The sequence below is a fragment of the Aphelocoma coerulescens genome, chromosome 1 (genome assembly GCF_041296385.1).
Source record: "Aphelocoma coerulescens isolate FSJ_1873_10779 chromosome 1, UR_Acoe_1.0, whole genome shotgun sequence".
NCBI classification, from domain to species: Eukaryota; Metazoa; Chordata; class Aves; order Passeriformes; family Corvidae; genus Aphelocoma; species Aphelocoma coerulescens.
This window is the reverse complement of record NC_091013.1, coordinates 16,022,571-16,040,333: the sequence shown is the minus strand read 5'-3', so window position 1 is coordinate 16,040,333 and position 17,763 is coordinate 16,022,571. Positions and strand designations below refer to the sequence as shown.

The following is a 17,763-nucleotide window of genomic DNA, read 5'->3' as shown; positions in this document are numbered from 1 at the left end:
ATGTAATACTAATGGATAAATTTGGTTCATCTGCAAAGTGGTGTATGCATGCTGTCTAAACATAGGCATATTACAGTCAGCAGAGGCTTTTGAGGGCAATTACAGTGTTCCTTTTCTGAAAAATCTTTCAGAGGCTTAATTAGCCAGAACACCTACCAGTAGATACCAGAAGTCAAATAAACTAAATTTACTCACCCTCTTAATGTTCCTTCATAGTCCTAGTAACTATTACTATTATTACTAGAGTTAGAATTAATAAATATAACAATACTATAACTCAGTAGTAGAAATATAATTATTAAAATAGATTGTTTAGTTTGAGACCATTCTTTCCAGGTGCTTTTATTTTAATTGGGATCAGGTATTTTACAGGTTCACGTGTTACAATGACTTGAAATGAAAAATGGAGTAAATGTTTGTGTTACTCAATAACTGGCTACGCACATGTCTTCAGGTGCTCCAGAGGGGCTTCATTTTTATTGCTGTCCTCCAATCTGGCCTTTGTATGCTATTAATAGTGGGATATTGTTGGTTTGGGTTTTTTTTTTAACTGTAGTGTTTAGTGAAGGCGTGTAAGGTAGATCTAGCTCATCAAGTACCCAGGTAGCCTCTTGCCTGTCCGCTCACAAGCCCTTACTCTGTGACTTTAAGGCTTCCTCCACGTCCTGTTGCTAAAGTTCAATTAATGCATCGTTGTATGAACAGACCTGAACTAGGCTACATTTGTTGGCAACGTTTTGTCCATGTGCTAAATGCATTTCTGCTCACACAACAAGAGAGAAACTTAGGAGAAAAATGTGACCTATGATTTGGTGAATAGAGAATGCTAGAGGAATGCACAGGCAGGTGGACGTTAGGAAGTCACCACTTATGACTGTACAGTAAGCATGGTTGAACACTGCCAAATACAGTTACTGATTCCTGGCGACAAATTTTTAAAAGGAGGCACAGAGAAGCTACTTTCCTAATTGTCATAGGTTAGCAAGCATAGTCCCGGAAGGGATGTCCTTGCTAAGGGGTGCTTACAGCTTCCTCTGGGACCTGATAGAACCTATCAGCTGGCCAGTTTGAATATGGACAATTCTTTAAGCCACTTAAAGTTGTGACCGCCTCTGTGATACACACTTAAGAATAGACAAACTCCCACCTCAGCTCTCTCTCATTTCCGGCGCTGGGACAGGTGGCTGCAGGCCCCGTGCGGGGGCCAGCAGGCCCGGCCAGGCCCTGCTTGGGCCAGGCCGGGCCGGGCCACGGCCAGCCTGGAGCCATGGGCCTGTTCCAGCCATGGAACCCCCCCCACTGCCTTGCCGTGGGCAGTCGGAGCGGCTCGGAACCCCCCCCTCCACTGCGGCCGAGATTCAGCAAAGCGGCACCTCTGTCCGGCAGAGGTCAGGGGACCAACAGCGATAAGCCACATTCCAGCTGCAAGGCCGAGGTGAGATTAACCCTTTTATTGCTGTGAAGAGCTGAAAACCTGAGGGAAGAGAGAGAGGAGATGCTTAAAGCTGAAAGTCTGTTGTGAAGCTATGACATATCAGAGTATCCTGTTGTAATTTCATGAAGATATGGGGGGTGGAGTGTTCAACTCGTAAGCAGAAGCACCTGCGCTGAGATAGGCAGATGCTGACGCAGCTGTAATTTCATGAGAAGTTTGGACAGAGAGAGATGAACCAGATGAACCAGATGAGGACTTTTTGCTCCAAAGAGGAAAGGAGAAAAACCTCAATTCCTAGAGATGCTTCCAGAGATAGTTTTAAAGATGAAGATGACCCTTTGCTCCCAGGGAAGGAGAAGGGCCTCTGTTTTTCTTTGTTTCTGAACAGCTCAACCTTAAAATTGTACCCCAGAAAACTTTCAAGAGTGGACCCTCGAAAGCAGTTGCGGGAAAAGCTGCAAGTCGGGGGAAGGGACTCACATCGTAAGCAGAGAGACTCCTCTTCCTGAATGGACTGAACAATATTTGGAAGTGGGTGGCTGTCTCGGTGTGATACTGTTTTCATAGCATGAGCAAAAAGAGACTTCTCTTTCTAAATGGACTGAACCAGGTTATTATGGAAGTGGTAAACAGACTGAACATCTTAAGGGTTGTCTTTACATTGTCAGTGGGAGACGGGAGGAAGGTGGGGGGAGGAGGAGAGTTCTAAAGGTGGTATAATTTTTTTTTTCTTTCCTTTTCTTCTTTTAGGTCTGTTAATAAACTTCTTTATATTCATTCAAGTTGGTGCCTGCTTTGCATTTCTCCTAATTCTTATCTCACAGAAGATAAACAGTAATGAGTATTTTAGACCAAACCACTACACTAAATTGGTGTTTCTGCCCGGTTACAAACCCAACCCGCGACACTAATACTGTATTCTTTGTGGATATTTGAACTTTGAAGCCCAAAAACTTTTGGCAGCCAAAATCACAGGTCTTGCTATAAGCCTTAGCCACGTACTGGCACAGTATTTTCATTTCACCTCATAAAGATAAGCACTGATATTCATACTGTGGTCACATAAAAGATTGTTAGAACTTCAGAATAACTAGGAAACAAGACTCCCAGGATAAACACTTCTGAAAATTTCACTGGTATATATTACAAGGTGTTTAAATATGAACTTTTGGCATTTAACTCTGTTGCTTTTTTGCTGGGATTCCTAATTGTGACATATCTGCTGCATGTGGGTTTGTATTGCACTTGGCCTGATCACTGAAATATTTACCAGATTTTCAATTAATTTTTTTTGCATTGGGAAATTCCTTTTGAATGCTTCTTTTTTTCTTCCTCTGATGTTCAGGGGGAAAAAAAAAGGCGAGAGAAAATGCACAACAAATCCTGCTCATTTCCATTTCTTTTCTTTTATTTTACAGGAGACACATGAAATTGTGGCTATCAAGAAATTCAAAGACAGTGAAGGTAACCTTTTCTGCTGCATGATCTTTAATGTCAGTAACTATGTTGCTAATATCTCTCCAGTTAAAATGAGAAGTCTCATATAGGAAGGTATGATTTTAAAAAGGTAATGATATATTAGCTCTGTGAATATTTAAGGCACTTGATCTTTCATACCTTCCTAGAGCCTGCATTATACACTCTAATTAGATAACTACATTTATTTCTTGATGCATCTATCTTAATATGGCTGAGATTGAGGTGCTATACATGGTAGTAAGATCTACCATTTGGAGATCAGATGTGACCAGAAAATGTAAAAAACTCCTCTTGTAATAGTGACTTGCAGAGTCCTTGGGTTTTATCACCCTTCATCTGTGAGGGAGGATCGAAATATCAGGGGAACTTGAAGTTGTAAATGGAGGAGACTGGAAGAAGTTGTTGAGAAATTCAGTCACATGAAGATAAATCTGGGAGCTCTCAAGGATCCATGGAGAGAGCTGGGCGGTGAAGCAGCAGCTCTGTCCGCACTTCAGTGGCCTTCAGTCTCCTCAGGAAACTTGCTCTTTGCCCCCTCACAGCAGACCCTGTGTACTCTGCAGCATTGCTGAGTTTACTGAGAGGGAGGAAGAACCAACTTCTGCAAGGCTTCTTAGTGTTGCTGGCAATGAGGAAGGCAGGACACACAGAAATTATTCTGAGTGCCACACACACATGTACCTCACGCAACAGTAATAAACCCAAAGAACCTGGGTCTCTGACTCGTGCTTGTTGGGGGACAGGGAATCACCATATACTATCTTAGGCAACACTGGCAATCAACCATGAGAGCAGCTGTGTACCTTGTGTACATCATAAGTCAGCCCTAAGCCCCAAAGGGCTGCACAAAGAGATGGAGAAGTGTGAAGTGTGAGAGGAGTCATCCCGGTGTGGTGCGATGCTGCTGTGGTTTGCCATGTACTGAGGCTTAGGCCGAAGGTTAGCAATGTTGCTTAAAGAAAAAGCAGTCACTTCATTTTGGCAAACTTTCTCTTTTGCTATTCCTACAGGATTGCTGGTGGCCATGAAGGTGGTGTTGGTTACAAGGGCTGTATTTTTCAAAGTCAGTCAGACACAGCAAAGTCTGATTTGCATCTTGTTTTGCACAGTGCAAACTCCGCTTGGCACATCATTTTCCCAGACACTTGAAGAGTGTATTTGATAAATGTTTTAGCTCTGCTATTCCGAAATCTGTTTTAAATCCCTGTAAAGGATGTAAAAGATAGTTTAATTGTGGTGACTATCTTGACCTGGTCATGAGAGTATCTCAGAATCACATTTTGGAACTTGCTGTGGCTATTCAGTACAGATCCTAGGCAGTAAATCTCAGTATTAACTCCTAAACAGGATTATTATATTAGCTTGTCTATGAAAAAATGAAAACAAAAAATACAACACTGCTATTAGGTCTGGCTTTCCAAGGGTATTACATAACATCAGTTTACATGAGTGATGACTGCTTTCAGATTTGTAGCTAGTTGTTTACAAGTTTCTGGAAATATGACAGAAGTTCTTTTGATGGATTTGATTCAGCCCATTTCACATCTGTCTTGTTAATATGGTAGTTCATTAGAAGTTTGAATATACTGTAATTGTTTCTATTGACATTTTTGTTTCACTGAATTTTTGCCGTTGTTTGACATATGAATACTAAATGTGCTGGAAAGTGACTGTCTTGTTATAGATGAGATTATGCAATCAGGCTGATGCAAGCCAGCATCAAGCACTCAGTTTTAAAATGAAAAGATTTAGATTGCTCTAAATTATATATTTTTTAATCAAAACATTTGTGATTATAGTATTTTGTTTTCCTTTTCCCTCCTGCTGCACTTCAATTTTTTATTTTTCCCCTTTCTCTTCTGATGGTGATTAATGTGTTTGTGTGACCAGTGTTATTCGCTCTCCCGTGCAAACTTGTTTTTGCTTTTGCCTTGGAAAAACAGTTTCTCTTCCATGTGGCTTCTTCCTCTGTCTCTAACTGTCTTTGTGGTACATGACCTGCAAATGTGATTTAGCTTTGAATTTATGCAAGTGTTTCCCATTTAGTAACTCTGTGTTGTGGATAACAGTTCTATGAGATTAAGTATGCTGTTTCTATATGTGCGTGAGCAGATTTACTGAATTAATGGTTTTAATTTTACTAAATGAAAAATAAAACCTAATATAGTCAGGTTTACTTCACATATCATTGCTAGTACCCTTTAGAACCTAGTTAGTTCAGGGCCCCTTAATGATAAGCAGTGTATGAAGCATTAGTGAAGTGCTCCTCCTTTCTTGAACACCTTTCAGACAACTAAATTGTCAAATCAGTTAAAATTAAACTAAATTGACAAAACAGTTAAATTTCTTGACTCCTCTGAATTAAATTCAAGACTTCATTGCATCAATACTTACCCTACTTCCTTCTGTGGCTGCTATACTGGTCTGGTATTGCTGAATTTCCTTTGAAAGATGTGGGGAACGTACAGGACTTAAAAATCTGTGCTTCAGTCTTAAAATTTGTCATGGCTTTTGGAAAACAAAATTATTTCAGAATCAAATGCACATTTGTTTGGCACTGTTCAAAGATGAGCTTTGCATTCCAGTGTTTCTGCTGAGGACAACCTTCCCAATGCTTTGTGGGTGTGATGTATGTTTGTGGGGTAGAGCATGTACACAGAATATTGTTTTGAAGCATATTAGTTCCCTTCATAATAAAAAAAGATAAAAAATGTAAATTATTTGTTTCTTACGACTTTTTCTGCCACAGAAAACCTTTCTGGTACTGATGGGAAACCTGTGAGGGTTGTATAATAAGCACAGTCATCATTTACCTCTCTTCCAGCACAGAAGTATGCAGACAACAGAAAGTCCACACTGGAAAACCAGCTGTAATGTCTAAAAACCAGAGAATTTAATCAGGGGTTCAAAATAAATCGTCATAACACTTTTTACTTGGAGGGTTTGTTTTGTTTTTTAATCAGCTTATTCTGTCACTTCTACTTTGCACTCTAGAAAATGAAGAAGTCAAAGAAACCACTTTACGAGAGCTTAAAATGCTTCGCACTTTGAAACAGGAGAACATTGTGGAGCTGAAGGAAGCCTTCAGAAGAAGAGGAAAATTATATTTAGTTTTTGAATATGTGGAAAAAGTGAGTTGAGTTTGTAGTATCCTTGCCACAGTTAAATCATCAGCTTACGGAAAATGTCTTTTAAATTGCTTTTATTTTTAAAAATTAAGCTATCCTAATCTCTAAAGAGAAGCAGCAGAAACTTTAATACAATATGAGCTGTAATTAGACATCTGTTGTGAGATGGCAACACTGATTACTGTTGTTTTTATGTCATGTGTTGGTATTTTTTTTTTTTTAAATTCTTCTGTATGTGAACACCAACATGTTAAAAATTATGCGGACTGGAGTATATATGAAGAAAAATTTCCATCTGAACTCGTTAATCCAGTTTAATTGTAAAGCTGTATAACTGTCCTGTGTTAGGTTGTGTAATGAGTGTTGACGTAGTCTTTCAAAACAAGATCATAGACTTTTGACCTTGGAATCTCTTTCAACTTTCTCCACCCTTCCCTGTTAAAAATAGGATTTGTTTGTGTATTTCTGTAACAAGGCCACTATCAATAGTTGCGTAGAGGGATTTGGCAAAGACCAGTGTCATTAACTCCAATCCTGACCTCATTTTGAAACTATTCCAAAATTTCCTTAGATTGGACTACTAGTGCCAAGCATCCTGATCTGTTTCCGGAGAGAAACAGCCTAGAACAGATTAGTCTTTTGTCATTTTTGCAACCTTCCTGATGAAGGTAGACCTTCCCTCTGAATTCTATAGTGTTTCTTCATGGAAACAATTAGGTGGTATTCAGATACACAGAGTGAAAGAAAATGCAGATTTAAATATGTCTATAGCCTTCATAAGATACTGTTCTTTTGATTGCAAGTTTCATTTAATATGCTGCCAGTGTGGTGTTGCAGTCTAGCTGAGTGCTAGTCCTCTGCAGTTAATTTTCTCTCATCAAAAAATTTCTCACCCTAAATGCTGTCTCCTTTACCTCAAGTTGACAACTTATTTTGTCTTATAACTTGACTACATAATGTGAGGTGACCTATATTAGCCCACAATTTGGCAGAAATCAGTTTTTGTTTTCACCAGCAGATCAGCAACTTCTAATGTGGTGGATCTTACTTAGATCCAACATTCAAAGCTTGACTTGTTTCACCCATGTTCCTTGTAATTGTTCCAGACACATGGAATGTCTTTGATCACACACCAACTTAGAACATACATTTAATTTTCTGTTATAGTTGACTTGGCTAAGCTATCTGTAGAAGTGGGTTGAAAGAGCAACCTAAGTAAAAGATATTAATTGTTCTGATAAGGGTTATATATTCAAAAACTGATTAATATTGGTAAAAACACTGGGCTGCAATATCTAGCATTAATTGCATCAGAATAAAAGAATTCTATGATAAAGGTAGGCATCATGTATAGTTTGTACATAATGTCATTTCTGTATTAATGTTGACCTTTCTTTTCAGTTAAATTTTGAAGTCCATGGACATTTCTTATTTTCAAATACCTTAAGTAGTGTTACCCATAGTTTCTTTGAAGACTATGATGTTTCCATCTTCTTTGGTTGAAGGGAGTAGAAAGAATTAAATAAAATTTGGTGGAACAGACTAATTTTTTGTTTAACTGGTAGTGAGCACTTTGTGTCCTTTGGGGAATCTTAACTCTGCAATACTGAAATCCAGATTCCTTAAGTTCACATTTAGTCTAATCTCCTTTATTCATCATCCCCTTAGTTAATGTCTTCATATGGGATTATGTCTTCCTGTGTTGATGCTATTATTTTGTTTTGTATTTGTAACACTAACTTCTTGACTTACTTATCCAGATCCACAGCCTTCTGTGTGGACAAGAATCTAACTAAAATCAATATGGTTTCTTAATAGAGCATTCCTTTCCTCAGATCTGAAGTGTGTTTCTAAGAAAACTTACACTCAAACGCATAAGTTCCAGTATTTACTCCCAAATGGCAAAACTTGGAAATGTTTTCAAATATCACCAAAATCCCTACTCTTTTATGTATTAGTGTTCATTAAAACATCTTTCAAGAGAAACCTCAGAAGTTTTACTGTAAAGCTAAAGAAAATGTTTGTCAAAGATGAGGTAAATTTACTGTAAATGAAAAATCTACGAATGCTCAAATCCAGAATTGAGTTGTGTAAGGCAATATAGCCAGAATACTTATATTTCAGTGTTCAGTAAATAAGACTTTTCTCTCTTCAAGTGGGCTGCTGCTGCCCATTATTAATTCAGAAATCAACATAAAAACTTCATTGTCCTTCTAATTGTGCAAAATTAGAGACATTTGCTAACATAATGGGAATCTAAGTGTTCTTTTTCGAAGAGGAAATTTACTAGTATAAAGAGTAAGTTTATTTTCTTTCCTGTGTATATCCATAAAACAGTTGATATGGCTGTGGTTACTGTAGTGCCAAGATGTCCAAGATCACTGTAGCTGATCTATAGCTATAGGATACTCCCTAGGTTTCTATTTATGCCCCGTGAGGCATTTTTGTATCTATTACTTCATTTGCATTAAGGGGGCTTGTGTTGTTTTATACCCATTCATATCCAGATACAGTTTGTGATTCATCATGGCCCTGCAGTGTCAAAGTGGCAGAACTAACTTAATGAAGAAAAGAGCTTTGTTGAATATTTACAAAATGCTTTGATTTGCTAAACTTTTTATATTGTCACACTGACCTGGTGTTTCTGTTTAAGTAATGTTTTGTAACTAAATGACTTTTAGGTGTCATAGGGAAGTGGTTTAATTGCAGTCTTTTAAGGACGTGTGGTATATCTGTGGTTCACCTTTTAGGATTGTCTTCACAAGTGTTTTCTCTGGAATGAAAACACTAGGAGAATGTGTATGATTAAAATTCACTCCCTGAATGTTAAACTACTGATTTTCCATAGCTGGGCTCTGTAGCCCAAATGTGTTGCTTCAGAAGGCTGAAAGCATGTTATCTTCCAGCAGGTAGAGTATAGCTCTTTTAAATAATGTGTCTTTTAAACATTTAGAATATGCTTGAATTGCTAGAAGAAATGCCAAATGGAGTTCCACCAGAAAAAGTGAAAAGCTACATCTACCAGCTAATTAAAGCAATTCATTGGTGCCATAAGAATGATATTGTTCATAGAGGTAAGTGTGTAGTACTCCACATAAATAAGCCCCTTTCTAAAGGGAAACATGTTATATCTTGAAGTAATTTGCATTTAACATAAATATAAGCAATTGCTTTATATCAACAGGAAAAAAAAAAAAGTAAATTTGGCTGGATCTTAAGTCTGTTGCATGACTCTGGATCATTTTAAACTAAATTCATCTAAGTAACAAGTTTGCTGTCCACTGCTTTTGGGAAATGATAAACACAGCAAACTGAAACTGCAGTAACAGACATTGTGTAAGAAAAAGGAAATTTTTTAAGCATGTCATGATCCTCAGTCATTTCACTTTTGAATCTGATAATAGAATATTAGAAGAAAAGTAACCCAAAACTTAAAACTTGGTCCCCCATGTTTTAGTTCTTAAGGCAGTTCCTCCCAGCTCCTCTGAGTTTCAGCTCTGTATATTTACTTTCTCCTTAAGCTTCAAGCACTTAGAGTGCATATCTTGATGTATGACTTTATCTAGTTTTATGTATTTTATCCTGATTTAGTAAAATTGTATTTTGCTTTGTGACTTCGCAAGAGTAACATTTCTAATTAATGTTTCCAATAAGATAAAATTCTCTTATAGTATGCTTTTTGTATTTAAGAACAGCATGATTCTAAAAATATTTTCAAAATGTAATTTGAAAAAGGTACCATGTGTATAATATAGGAATGAAAAAAGAGCTTAAAACTAGACAAGACATTTCTTCTAAACAAATTACGAGAGGTGATCAAGATGGTCATTATAACTGAAAATGTTGAGCACAACATACTTAATATTTAATTGGTTAACTGGGTAATTGAATATCAATCATTTCTTTTATTTTGTAATATGAAGTATAGATATTGGTTTTCTGCCCAGGAATATCTGTAAGCACATTTTATCTTTCCATATTTTGTTGGGAAACACTTAAAAGACTTCAAAAGGCAAAAAATTAATTCTGCCTGTTCACAGACTGAATTGCTGGAAGCTGTTTCAGCAGTTGCTCTTGTAATGCTTCATTTATGATTGCATGAATATCTCCAAATAACTTATAAGGAAATAATATTTGTTGACAAAGTCCAAAATTAAAGAGAAGTTAACAGCTTTTTTTTTTTCCTCGCCCACTCGATACTTCAGATATCAAGCCAGAGAATCTCTTAATAAGCCACAATGATGTTCTGAAGTTGTGTGACTTTGGTAAGTTTGGGAGATACCTGCTGCTTATAATTTTAAAGAAAATCTCTTGCAGTGGAGTTTTGCCTTATTTTGTAAGAGTTCTACAGCATGTACTGTTTAAAAGTTTTTAGCAGTCAGAATTGATTACTGCTTCAAGTTTGGGGCTAGTATTTTAATTTGAAAGATCTTTGGGCTTAATTTGCATACTCTGTGAAATACCTGTGTTAACATGTCAGTAGAAACACTGTTTCTCTTCCTGTTTTAGACAAGGTTTCTGCTTTTGATGTTGCTGACACTCAGCTGAGAGGAGCACAGATGATGAGCTGATTAGGAGGCTGGCGAAACTGTAGTTTTATCTGGCCTATGTATTAAAAGAAAAGATAATTCTTGCTTGTTTAGTAAAGACTCATTAAACTTACACTTTGTATATGTTTTTCGAACCATTGGTTTTTGTGGAATGTTATGTGTAGTTATAGGTCAATGTTTTTTGTTACCTTAATTGAGGAATCACATGTCCACCTATGATTAATGACTGAATGACTGGAGGTCAGAATCAGAGCTGTACATGTTATGTTAAATCTGATGTTTCCTGACCTACCAATGCCTGTTTAACGTCAGATTTAAGGCTTTGAAGAATCATCACCCGAGTACAAGGCGAACTTTGCCCGTGTGAGTAATCTCAGAAGACAACAGGGCAGAGTGTTCCAACAATCTGTATTTTTATTCTAAACACTACATAAACACAGAATAAAATATTGTTCCCTCTGAAAAGCTTACCATTTGGCTTGGCAAATAAAAGCCGATTCCATAGTGTTACCCCAAGGGTACTTTTCAGTAAGAATGATTTGAAAGCTGTCATTTCAAACCTCTGCAATTTTGAATGAAAAGAAGAGCTGCTAACAAAATAAATCAAATTAGTTTTTAAGGAAGACAAAAAAGGTGTTTGTCATTTGCAGTGCTGCTTATTTCTTCTAATCCTAAAGGCATTTTTGCTTAACCATTCAGAAACAATAACTGTTCTAGGAAGAACCTTAGAAGATTTGTTCCATATAAGTTCTTTAAATTCAGGGCCATTTATTCTGCAATGTAGGGAACTGCACAGCTCTGACAGAACACCAGGGTACTGTTGTGTGGTGCCCTCGGTGCCTTTGCCTTTTTGGTACCCACAGGCCTCCTGTCTGCACCGCTGTGGCTGCTGTCCCTTACGTTACACTGATTATTCAGTGTCTTGCCTGACTGATTATCCCTGCCAGGCAAACCCCACTGAGGGACCAACCCACTGCCCTGTGCAGAGCTGAACAACCAACACAGGCAGCACCTGTCCCTGATCAATGCACACCCCAGTCTGGGCTGATGTCCTCACAAGCAGGAACAGCCAGTGGGAGCATGGAGATGAGTGGGTCCTGGTGGGAACTGTGCACCCTACATGTCCTTGCCTGGCCCTTGCCCTCCCTCTTTCAGTTTTTTTGGATGGGCAATGTCCCTGCTTGAAAGTAATGCCATTAGAGTTGTCATATGACATCAGCTGACATACCTTTGTGTGTGAACTTGTGTCAACATCCTCTGTGCAGCAGAATTGCAGGAAAATAAAAAGCCAGACAGATGGTATGGTCATGTTTTGGACATCAGTTTTTGCACTAGATAGAGATGATGTGAATTCTGCCAGCAGTGATGCATGGTCTGTTGGCTTGCTCACACTGTGTGTTCCAGCCACATTCTCTTTCTGCTGTTGGAAAGGATGTGCAATCACCATGAACTCAGAGTGATCAGCACAATATCAAGGGAGGCAAACTATTACAGGAATTTCTGTGGTTCTTAATGTTCATGTGGGTTAGTTATAGTTTTAATTGGCCTTTCAGTTTTAGTTGAATTTAAAATTCTGAGCAACTCTTTTAAGATGGAATCAGTTTTGATTTTTTTAGTGTTATTGCTAATTGACAAAATTGCTGGTAGCTTAAGCTATTACTGTAAAATACATGTCAGAATGGTGTTAACCACAAGTGTTTCCTGAACGTGCAGAGATTAGGATATAAGAATTTGCCTTTTAGCATGATTTAACATATGCTGTCTGACTACCTAACTTAATTCATGTTTGGAACACAGGTACTTGTCACATACAGTGTCACATTCCTCATGTACTTACAAAGAAAAGGATAATGCATCCATTTCCAGTGGCCCAGTGGACAAAAACAGTTTGAAAAGTTCATAAATTTTTAACAAGATAGTTCTTCATAATCCTTGTGCCATGTGTTCTGTACATACCGTGCTAGATAAAATTGAGATTGGTTGTTGTGCTTGCCTGGACACATGTTGTGTGGGTGTCATTTCTTCCAATAGAAGTGGAAAAAGAGAACAGTACAAAGAGCCGATTACAGCAGGTGCATCTGACTGTTGGAAATAATTCGGTTTTCTGACTAGTGTGTTTGCTGTTTCAACACCAGGGCTTCAAAATTACTTGTTTTAGCAATCTCTTAATCTCTGTATGGCATGTAAGCATAGAAATCGTGAAACATGGGACTGGAAAAGACCTCAAGAAATCCTCTAGTTTTTCCACCTACTCAAAGAAAGGATTAAGAATGTCTGTGTCATTCTTGACAGGTGTTTGCTTAGTTTATTCTTACAATTCTGAATAATAGAGGTTCCCTAGTGTTCCTAGGCATCTATTAAAGTACTTACATGTCATTAACAGTAGAATGCCTTACCTTATGTCTAACTTAAATGTGCCTTGTTTCTCTGTAAGAAACTGACAGCCTCCTCCTTTTTTTCTTACATCTTTTTCCTTGACATCTCTCCTACCATGTTCTTAGTTATTTAAAGTCCTTTCGTGAAATTTCTGATTTTGCTTGTTATTTCTTTCTGCATCATGATGCCTTTGCACATACTATTGTTTTCAGTTGCTCTCACCCAAATCTCCTCCTGTCTTCATCTTATCTATTCCTTCTCACTGTTCAGAATTTGTCTAATCTTCTCCCTAGTTTCCTTCTCTTGTTTCTATATTCCTGATACCTCAGCACAATTTGGAGGAAGGAACAATAAGAAAACTCCATTATAACCATAAAAATAAAAGTAATTGTTCCCTTAAAAAGATATTATGCTTTTCTGAACTGTTAATTCTGTTCATCCTCTTTCTGCATGGTGTCATAGGGTCAGAGCAATTGAATCTATATAGAGGTGACACTGAAGCCCATGATGAAAATTTTGCTTTCTGTCTTGCCACGTCAAATCCATGCTGCACCTGGCCTGTAAAGTTGGGGGTTGATTTTTCAGACTACACTAGCTGGTTTCTGGACATAATAGCTCCTGCCTGTGACCAAGTTCTGATAGACTGGCCTGGAGGGAGGAGGATGAAACCTTGACCTGTTGATTCTTCTGATGCACAGGAGCTTATGTGCTGCCAGGCTCATGTGTTACATCAGCATGTGTTTATTTCTATTATGTGACAACTTTTTTCCTTTCTTCCTGTCCCCATTTCAGTCTGGGGTTTCCCACTTTTTGACTGTCCTATTTCTTCGATGTAGCTCCTGATTATCTTCCCTCTGTTCTTTAAAGACATGAATGAAGGATTTTCCACTGCCGAGATTAATCAGATAGCTCGTAATTTGAAACAGAAATGGGGCTGCCTAAGCCGTTCTAAATATAGTAATGTTTTCAAATTCACTCAATCCCCATGTTAGAAGTAAAAAAAAAAAAAAAAAAAAATCCTTTCCAGCTTTTCTGCAGCAGCACCAGTAATGTTCATTAGACTTTATGGGAACAGATGTGAATTATTATTTTGGGACAAATTTGAAATATCCATTCCTCATCATACTCATCCCGTCTTTTAGTTTACTATCACTTGAAGTTACAGGTATCTTGCAAAAAGTAACAGCTGTAACCTTTGTCATTAACAAATTTGTAACTGTTTCCTGATTACTAGTCTAATAATAATCTTCATCCAAATTGTTACTTCAGCTTGGAGTAAATTAGTATTCCACAGGGATGAGTGGAACTGGGCTTCTTCACACTAAGCTTTACACGTCCAGAATACAAAAAAAATTCTAAAAAAAGATAAAAAAATTGTAACTTTACAAAACATCGTTGTATGGGAAAGGCAATTTTCCTTTCTGGAAAGGAACTCAGACATAAAGCAAAACATTTATTGCATTTAAGGAGCACTTACTGATTCAGGAAATAAAGTTATGCCTTATTCTTCTTCAACACTTTGGAATTTTTATTATTTCTTCATTGTTAATGCAATAATGGAAAGACCCGTGGTGATTTCACTGAAGGGAATTTTGAACTGCATTTTAATGTTACATCCCAGTAAGACAGCATTTGGAAATGCTGCTTCTGCGTTTCAGTCCCAGAAGCTTGTCTCAGTTTGAGCCTTAGTAAGGAGCCGATGCATGTGGAGTCTTACTGCTGAGATCTGTCTGTCCTGTCTCACCTAATTGTTAATTATTTATTTGAAAACAGTAAGACTTTATACTTTTTGAAACATCAACATCTGCCCTAGAGTTCTTCTGCGTGAAAAATCCAGTAACATTACTGTGGTGCTCGGCTGGCTTTTTATAAATGGAGGAGAATGAAAATAAAAGTTTAAATTATTCTTACAACTGGATTTTCCAGTAGATGCACTCTTCTCTCAGCCAGTGGTCATAATCATTATGCCTTCGGACAGTAGGGAAGTTTTGGTACAATTGCAAGTAAGTAAACATTTTAAATTTTTTTGTTTTATTCTTAACAAAATGATGTGGATAAGGAAGTTAATTTGGACGTGCTTTCTGATCCTAATTCACGAAGAGCCTTATTGTGAATGTGGTGCTAAAGCAGTTGGGAAGCCAAAACATGTGGAGTGAGCCAAGTGCACATATAAACAGTTTTGCTGATCTTTCCTAGATTCCTACATTTTATAGTTTTGGGGAGATAACCATTTTCCTTGCCAGGCCAGGGAGGGAATGCACTTAGATGAGAATAATACGTATTCTTTTGACCAGTTTAAAAAATCAAAGACTGTAGTAGTTAGGATCAATGACCAGAAGAGTCTAGTCCACATGCATGTGTAATGTTTCTAAAGTTATGAATCTTCTTCTGTAAACAGCATCTCAGTGAAATTTAGTGGTTAATATTTCAATAGCTGACATGGCATACTGACAGTTCACTTCTATCAGTCTGTTTTGATTACATAATAGCATACAGAGTAATAGCAACCCCACGGACTTGTGAGGAGAGTACACAAGTAAGGGAGTCATTAAAGCAGACACACTGACTTTCACTGTTGTATCAATAAAAGCTTGCATTTCAGTAGACAAGCAATTGTTGGAGACATCATTCTGCAGCAGGGGCTGTAAACAATTTGCTTCTATGTAAATAGACGTGACCTCTTGCTGCCAAAATCAGTGGTGATACACATATTGTTTTTAAAGTGGGATATAATATTTCGCACTGTTTCTCTGACAGGCTTTGCTCGTAATCTCTCTGAAGGAAGCAATGCTAACTATACAGAGTATGTGGCTACCAGATGGTACCGCTCACCTGAACTCTTGCTTGGGTAAGTACAGTTTGAGAACTGCCATGATAAATGTTTACTGGTTCTGTACGTTTTTTCGGCACCTTCTGTAAGCTTTGCCTGTGGGGAACTGTGTTTGATTTAAAGGCAAGATTTCAAGAGGCTTTCAGATTTTCATTAATTTTTGTTCATTTCCAGTAAGTCAGTATGAATCATTGACATATTGACCTGTCTTGAGCTGAGCAGTGTTTAACTGACTAAAGTATTAAGCTGAATTATAACAGATGTACTTCCAGCTCCTGCACCCCCATCCCCAGTTCTTTCAGAAGAGGTTTCCATGGTAGTCCTCTAGCCTGGAATGTTCCATCAGCCCTGTGTGGACATCACATAGCAATGGCAGTAAAGCTTTCACAGTGCAACACTCCTGGTTACCTTCATCCTTTGCATCCGAATTATATTAGGAAGAATTTTTTTGCTCAAAGGTGGTAAGGCTCTGGAACAGGTTGCCCAAAGAAGCTGTGTGTGCCTCATCCGTGGCAGTATCAAGACCACGTTGGATGGGGCTCTGAGCATCCGGATCTAGTGGAAGGTGTCCCTGCCCAGGTGAGGGGGATTGGAACAAGGTGATCTTCAAAGGTCCCTTCCAACCCAAAACTTTTTATGATTCTGTGCTTTGATTTTCATTTGTAGTTACCCTTTGCCAGCACTGCTGAAGTCACTCAAGAGGATGGTGCTAGCTTTCTACTAGTTAGGAAGAATTTATTGAAGGAGGCTGTATAAATCATTTTAATAAAGCACTGAGAAGTTAGCATTGCATTGACTACAAAAGTATTAGTTACTTGAGTAGCCTCAGCCAGGAAATTTAGTTTTACTCCTTTATTCATCTGTAAAATGAGCATTTTACTGCCTCACAAGGTGAAACAGATTTTAAGATGCTAAATGAACAAATTCATGGGACTCAAAAGGGCAAAGGAAGAGGAAAAAAACCCATGAAGGTCTGTGATATGTGATCTTCCCACTACTGTCAAGTTAAACAGAGCATTAATCTAAACTACATGAACACTCTTATAGAATACAATTCTAATATACAGTGCATGTGTATTTTTATACACATATTCTTAAAATAAGGAACTAGTAGCCACAGGATGAATCAAAAAAGTTCTGGTCACTCCTAAGAATTTTTAAGCACCATGTTAAATACTGCTGGGAAACAAGTCTTTGTTGGAACCTTTGATTAACACTGAACTAGATATTTTTTGAACGGGTAAATAATTAAGTAGTAATTACTCTGTCAATAAGGTCATCCCAGTATTCCCAGAGCTCTGCTAATCTTAATCAATTTTTTTGGCAGTTGTTTTCTTATGTGCAGAATAGTATGTTAAAGTTGCCATTAAAAAAACTCAAAGCTCAATTTTTTATGTTTTGGAGAAAACAGTAAAGCTTCCAGTGAAGTGTGTATGTGCATATACAAGTATAAAAAAAAAGACTTGGAAAGAAAGCATCAATTGTGACCTTTTTAGATACAAACCATTTTTTTCTGTCTCTAGCAGTAATGAGGTTTTAGGAGGAAAGACATGACAATCTTGGCAGACATAGTATTAGTCTGACCTGCAGTTTTTGAAACTGTTTTGTTAGCAAAGGAAATTTAGCAGGAATCATTTCTGTTTGCAGTTGACTAAATCTGTTTGATTACCTTGTCGAGAAAGGGAGGGGATTTGTGTATTTAATGTTTCAATTGTGCTGGTGTATGTTCTTAAAGCCAAGTTTTTCTGGCAAAGTGATGCCTGTTCCTTGGCAATCCTGTTCTATTTCCCAGGCATTCATCTTTCCCATTCCCCCTTTCCTTACATGTAGCCTATTTTTAAAAGCATCTAATATTCAAAAGTCTTCACAGGTTTCTTAAATACATTCATTTTAACAAATACAGTTTTACTTTTTCAACTTCTAAAATGTGTCCCAGAGAGGTTTTTGTTTAGTGACAACATTGAA

General features: G+C 37.6%; 1 protein-coding gene across 8 annotated transcripts in view; it reads left to right on the top strand.

Moving 5' to 3' along the window:
- Window positions 1-17,763, top strand: part of CDKL5 (cyclin dependent kinase like 5) — a 134,444-nt gene that overhangs the window by 75,722 nt on the left and 40,959 nt on the right. For 3 of the 8 annotated variants that reach the window (XM_069002758.1, XM_069002732.1, XM_069002794.1), the window contains exons 1-6: window positions 1,184-1,435; window positions 2,854-2,899; window positions 5,909-6,045; window positions 8,996-9,116; window positions 10,248-10,307; window positions 15,726-15,816. In XM_069002758.1, the coding sequence (XP_068858859.1) occupies window positions 1,268-1,435; window positions 2,854-2,899; window positions 5,909-6,045; window positions 8,996-9,116; window positions 10,248-10,307; window positions 15,726-15,816 (623 nt within the window). In that variant the 5' untranslated portion in view covers window positions 1,184-1,267. Of the gene's footprint in view, window positions 1-1,183; window positions 1,436-2,497; window positions 2,572-2,853; window positions 2,900-5,908; window positions 6,046-8,995; window positions 9,117-10,247; window positions 10,308-15,725; window positions 15,817-17,763 lie in introns of those variants that run through there. The other 5 variants (XM_069002741.1, XM_069002749.1, XM_069002767.1 and 2 more) reach the window with 4 other exon arrangements.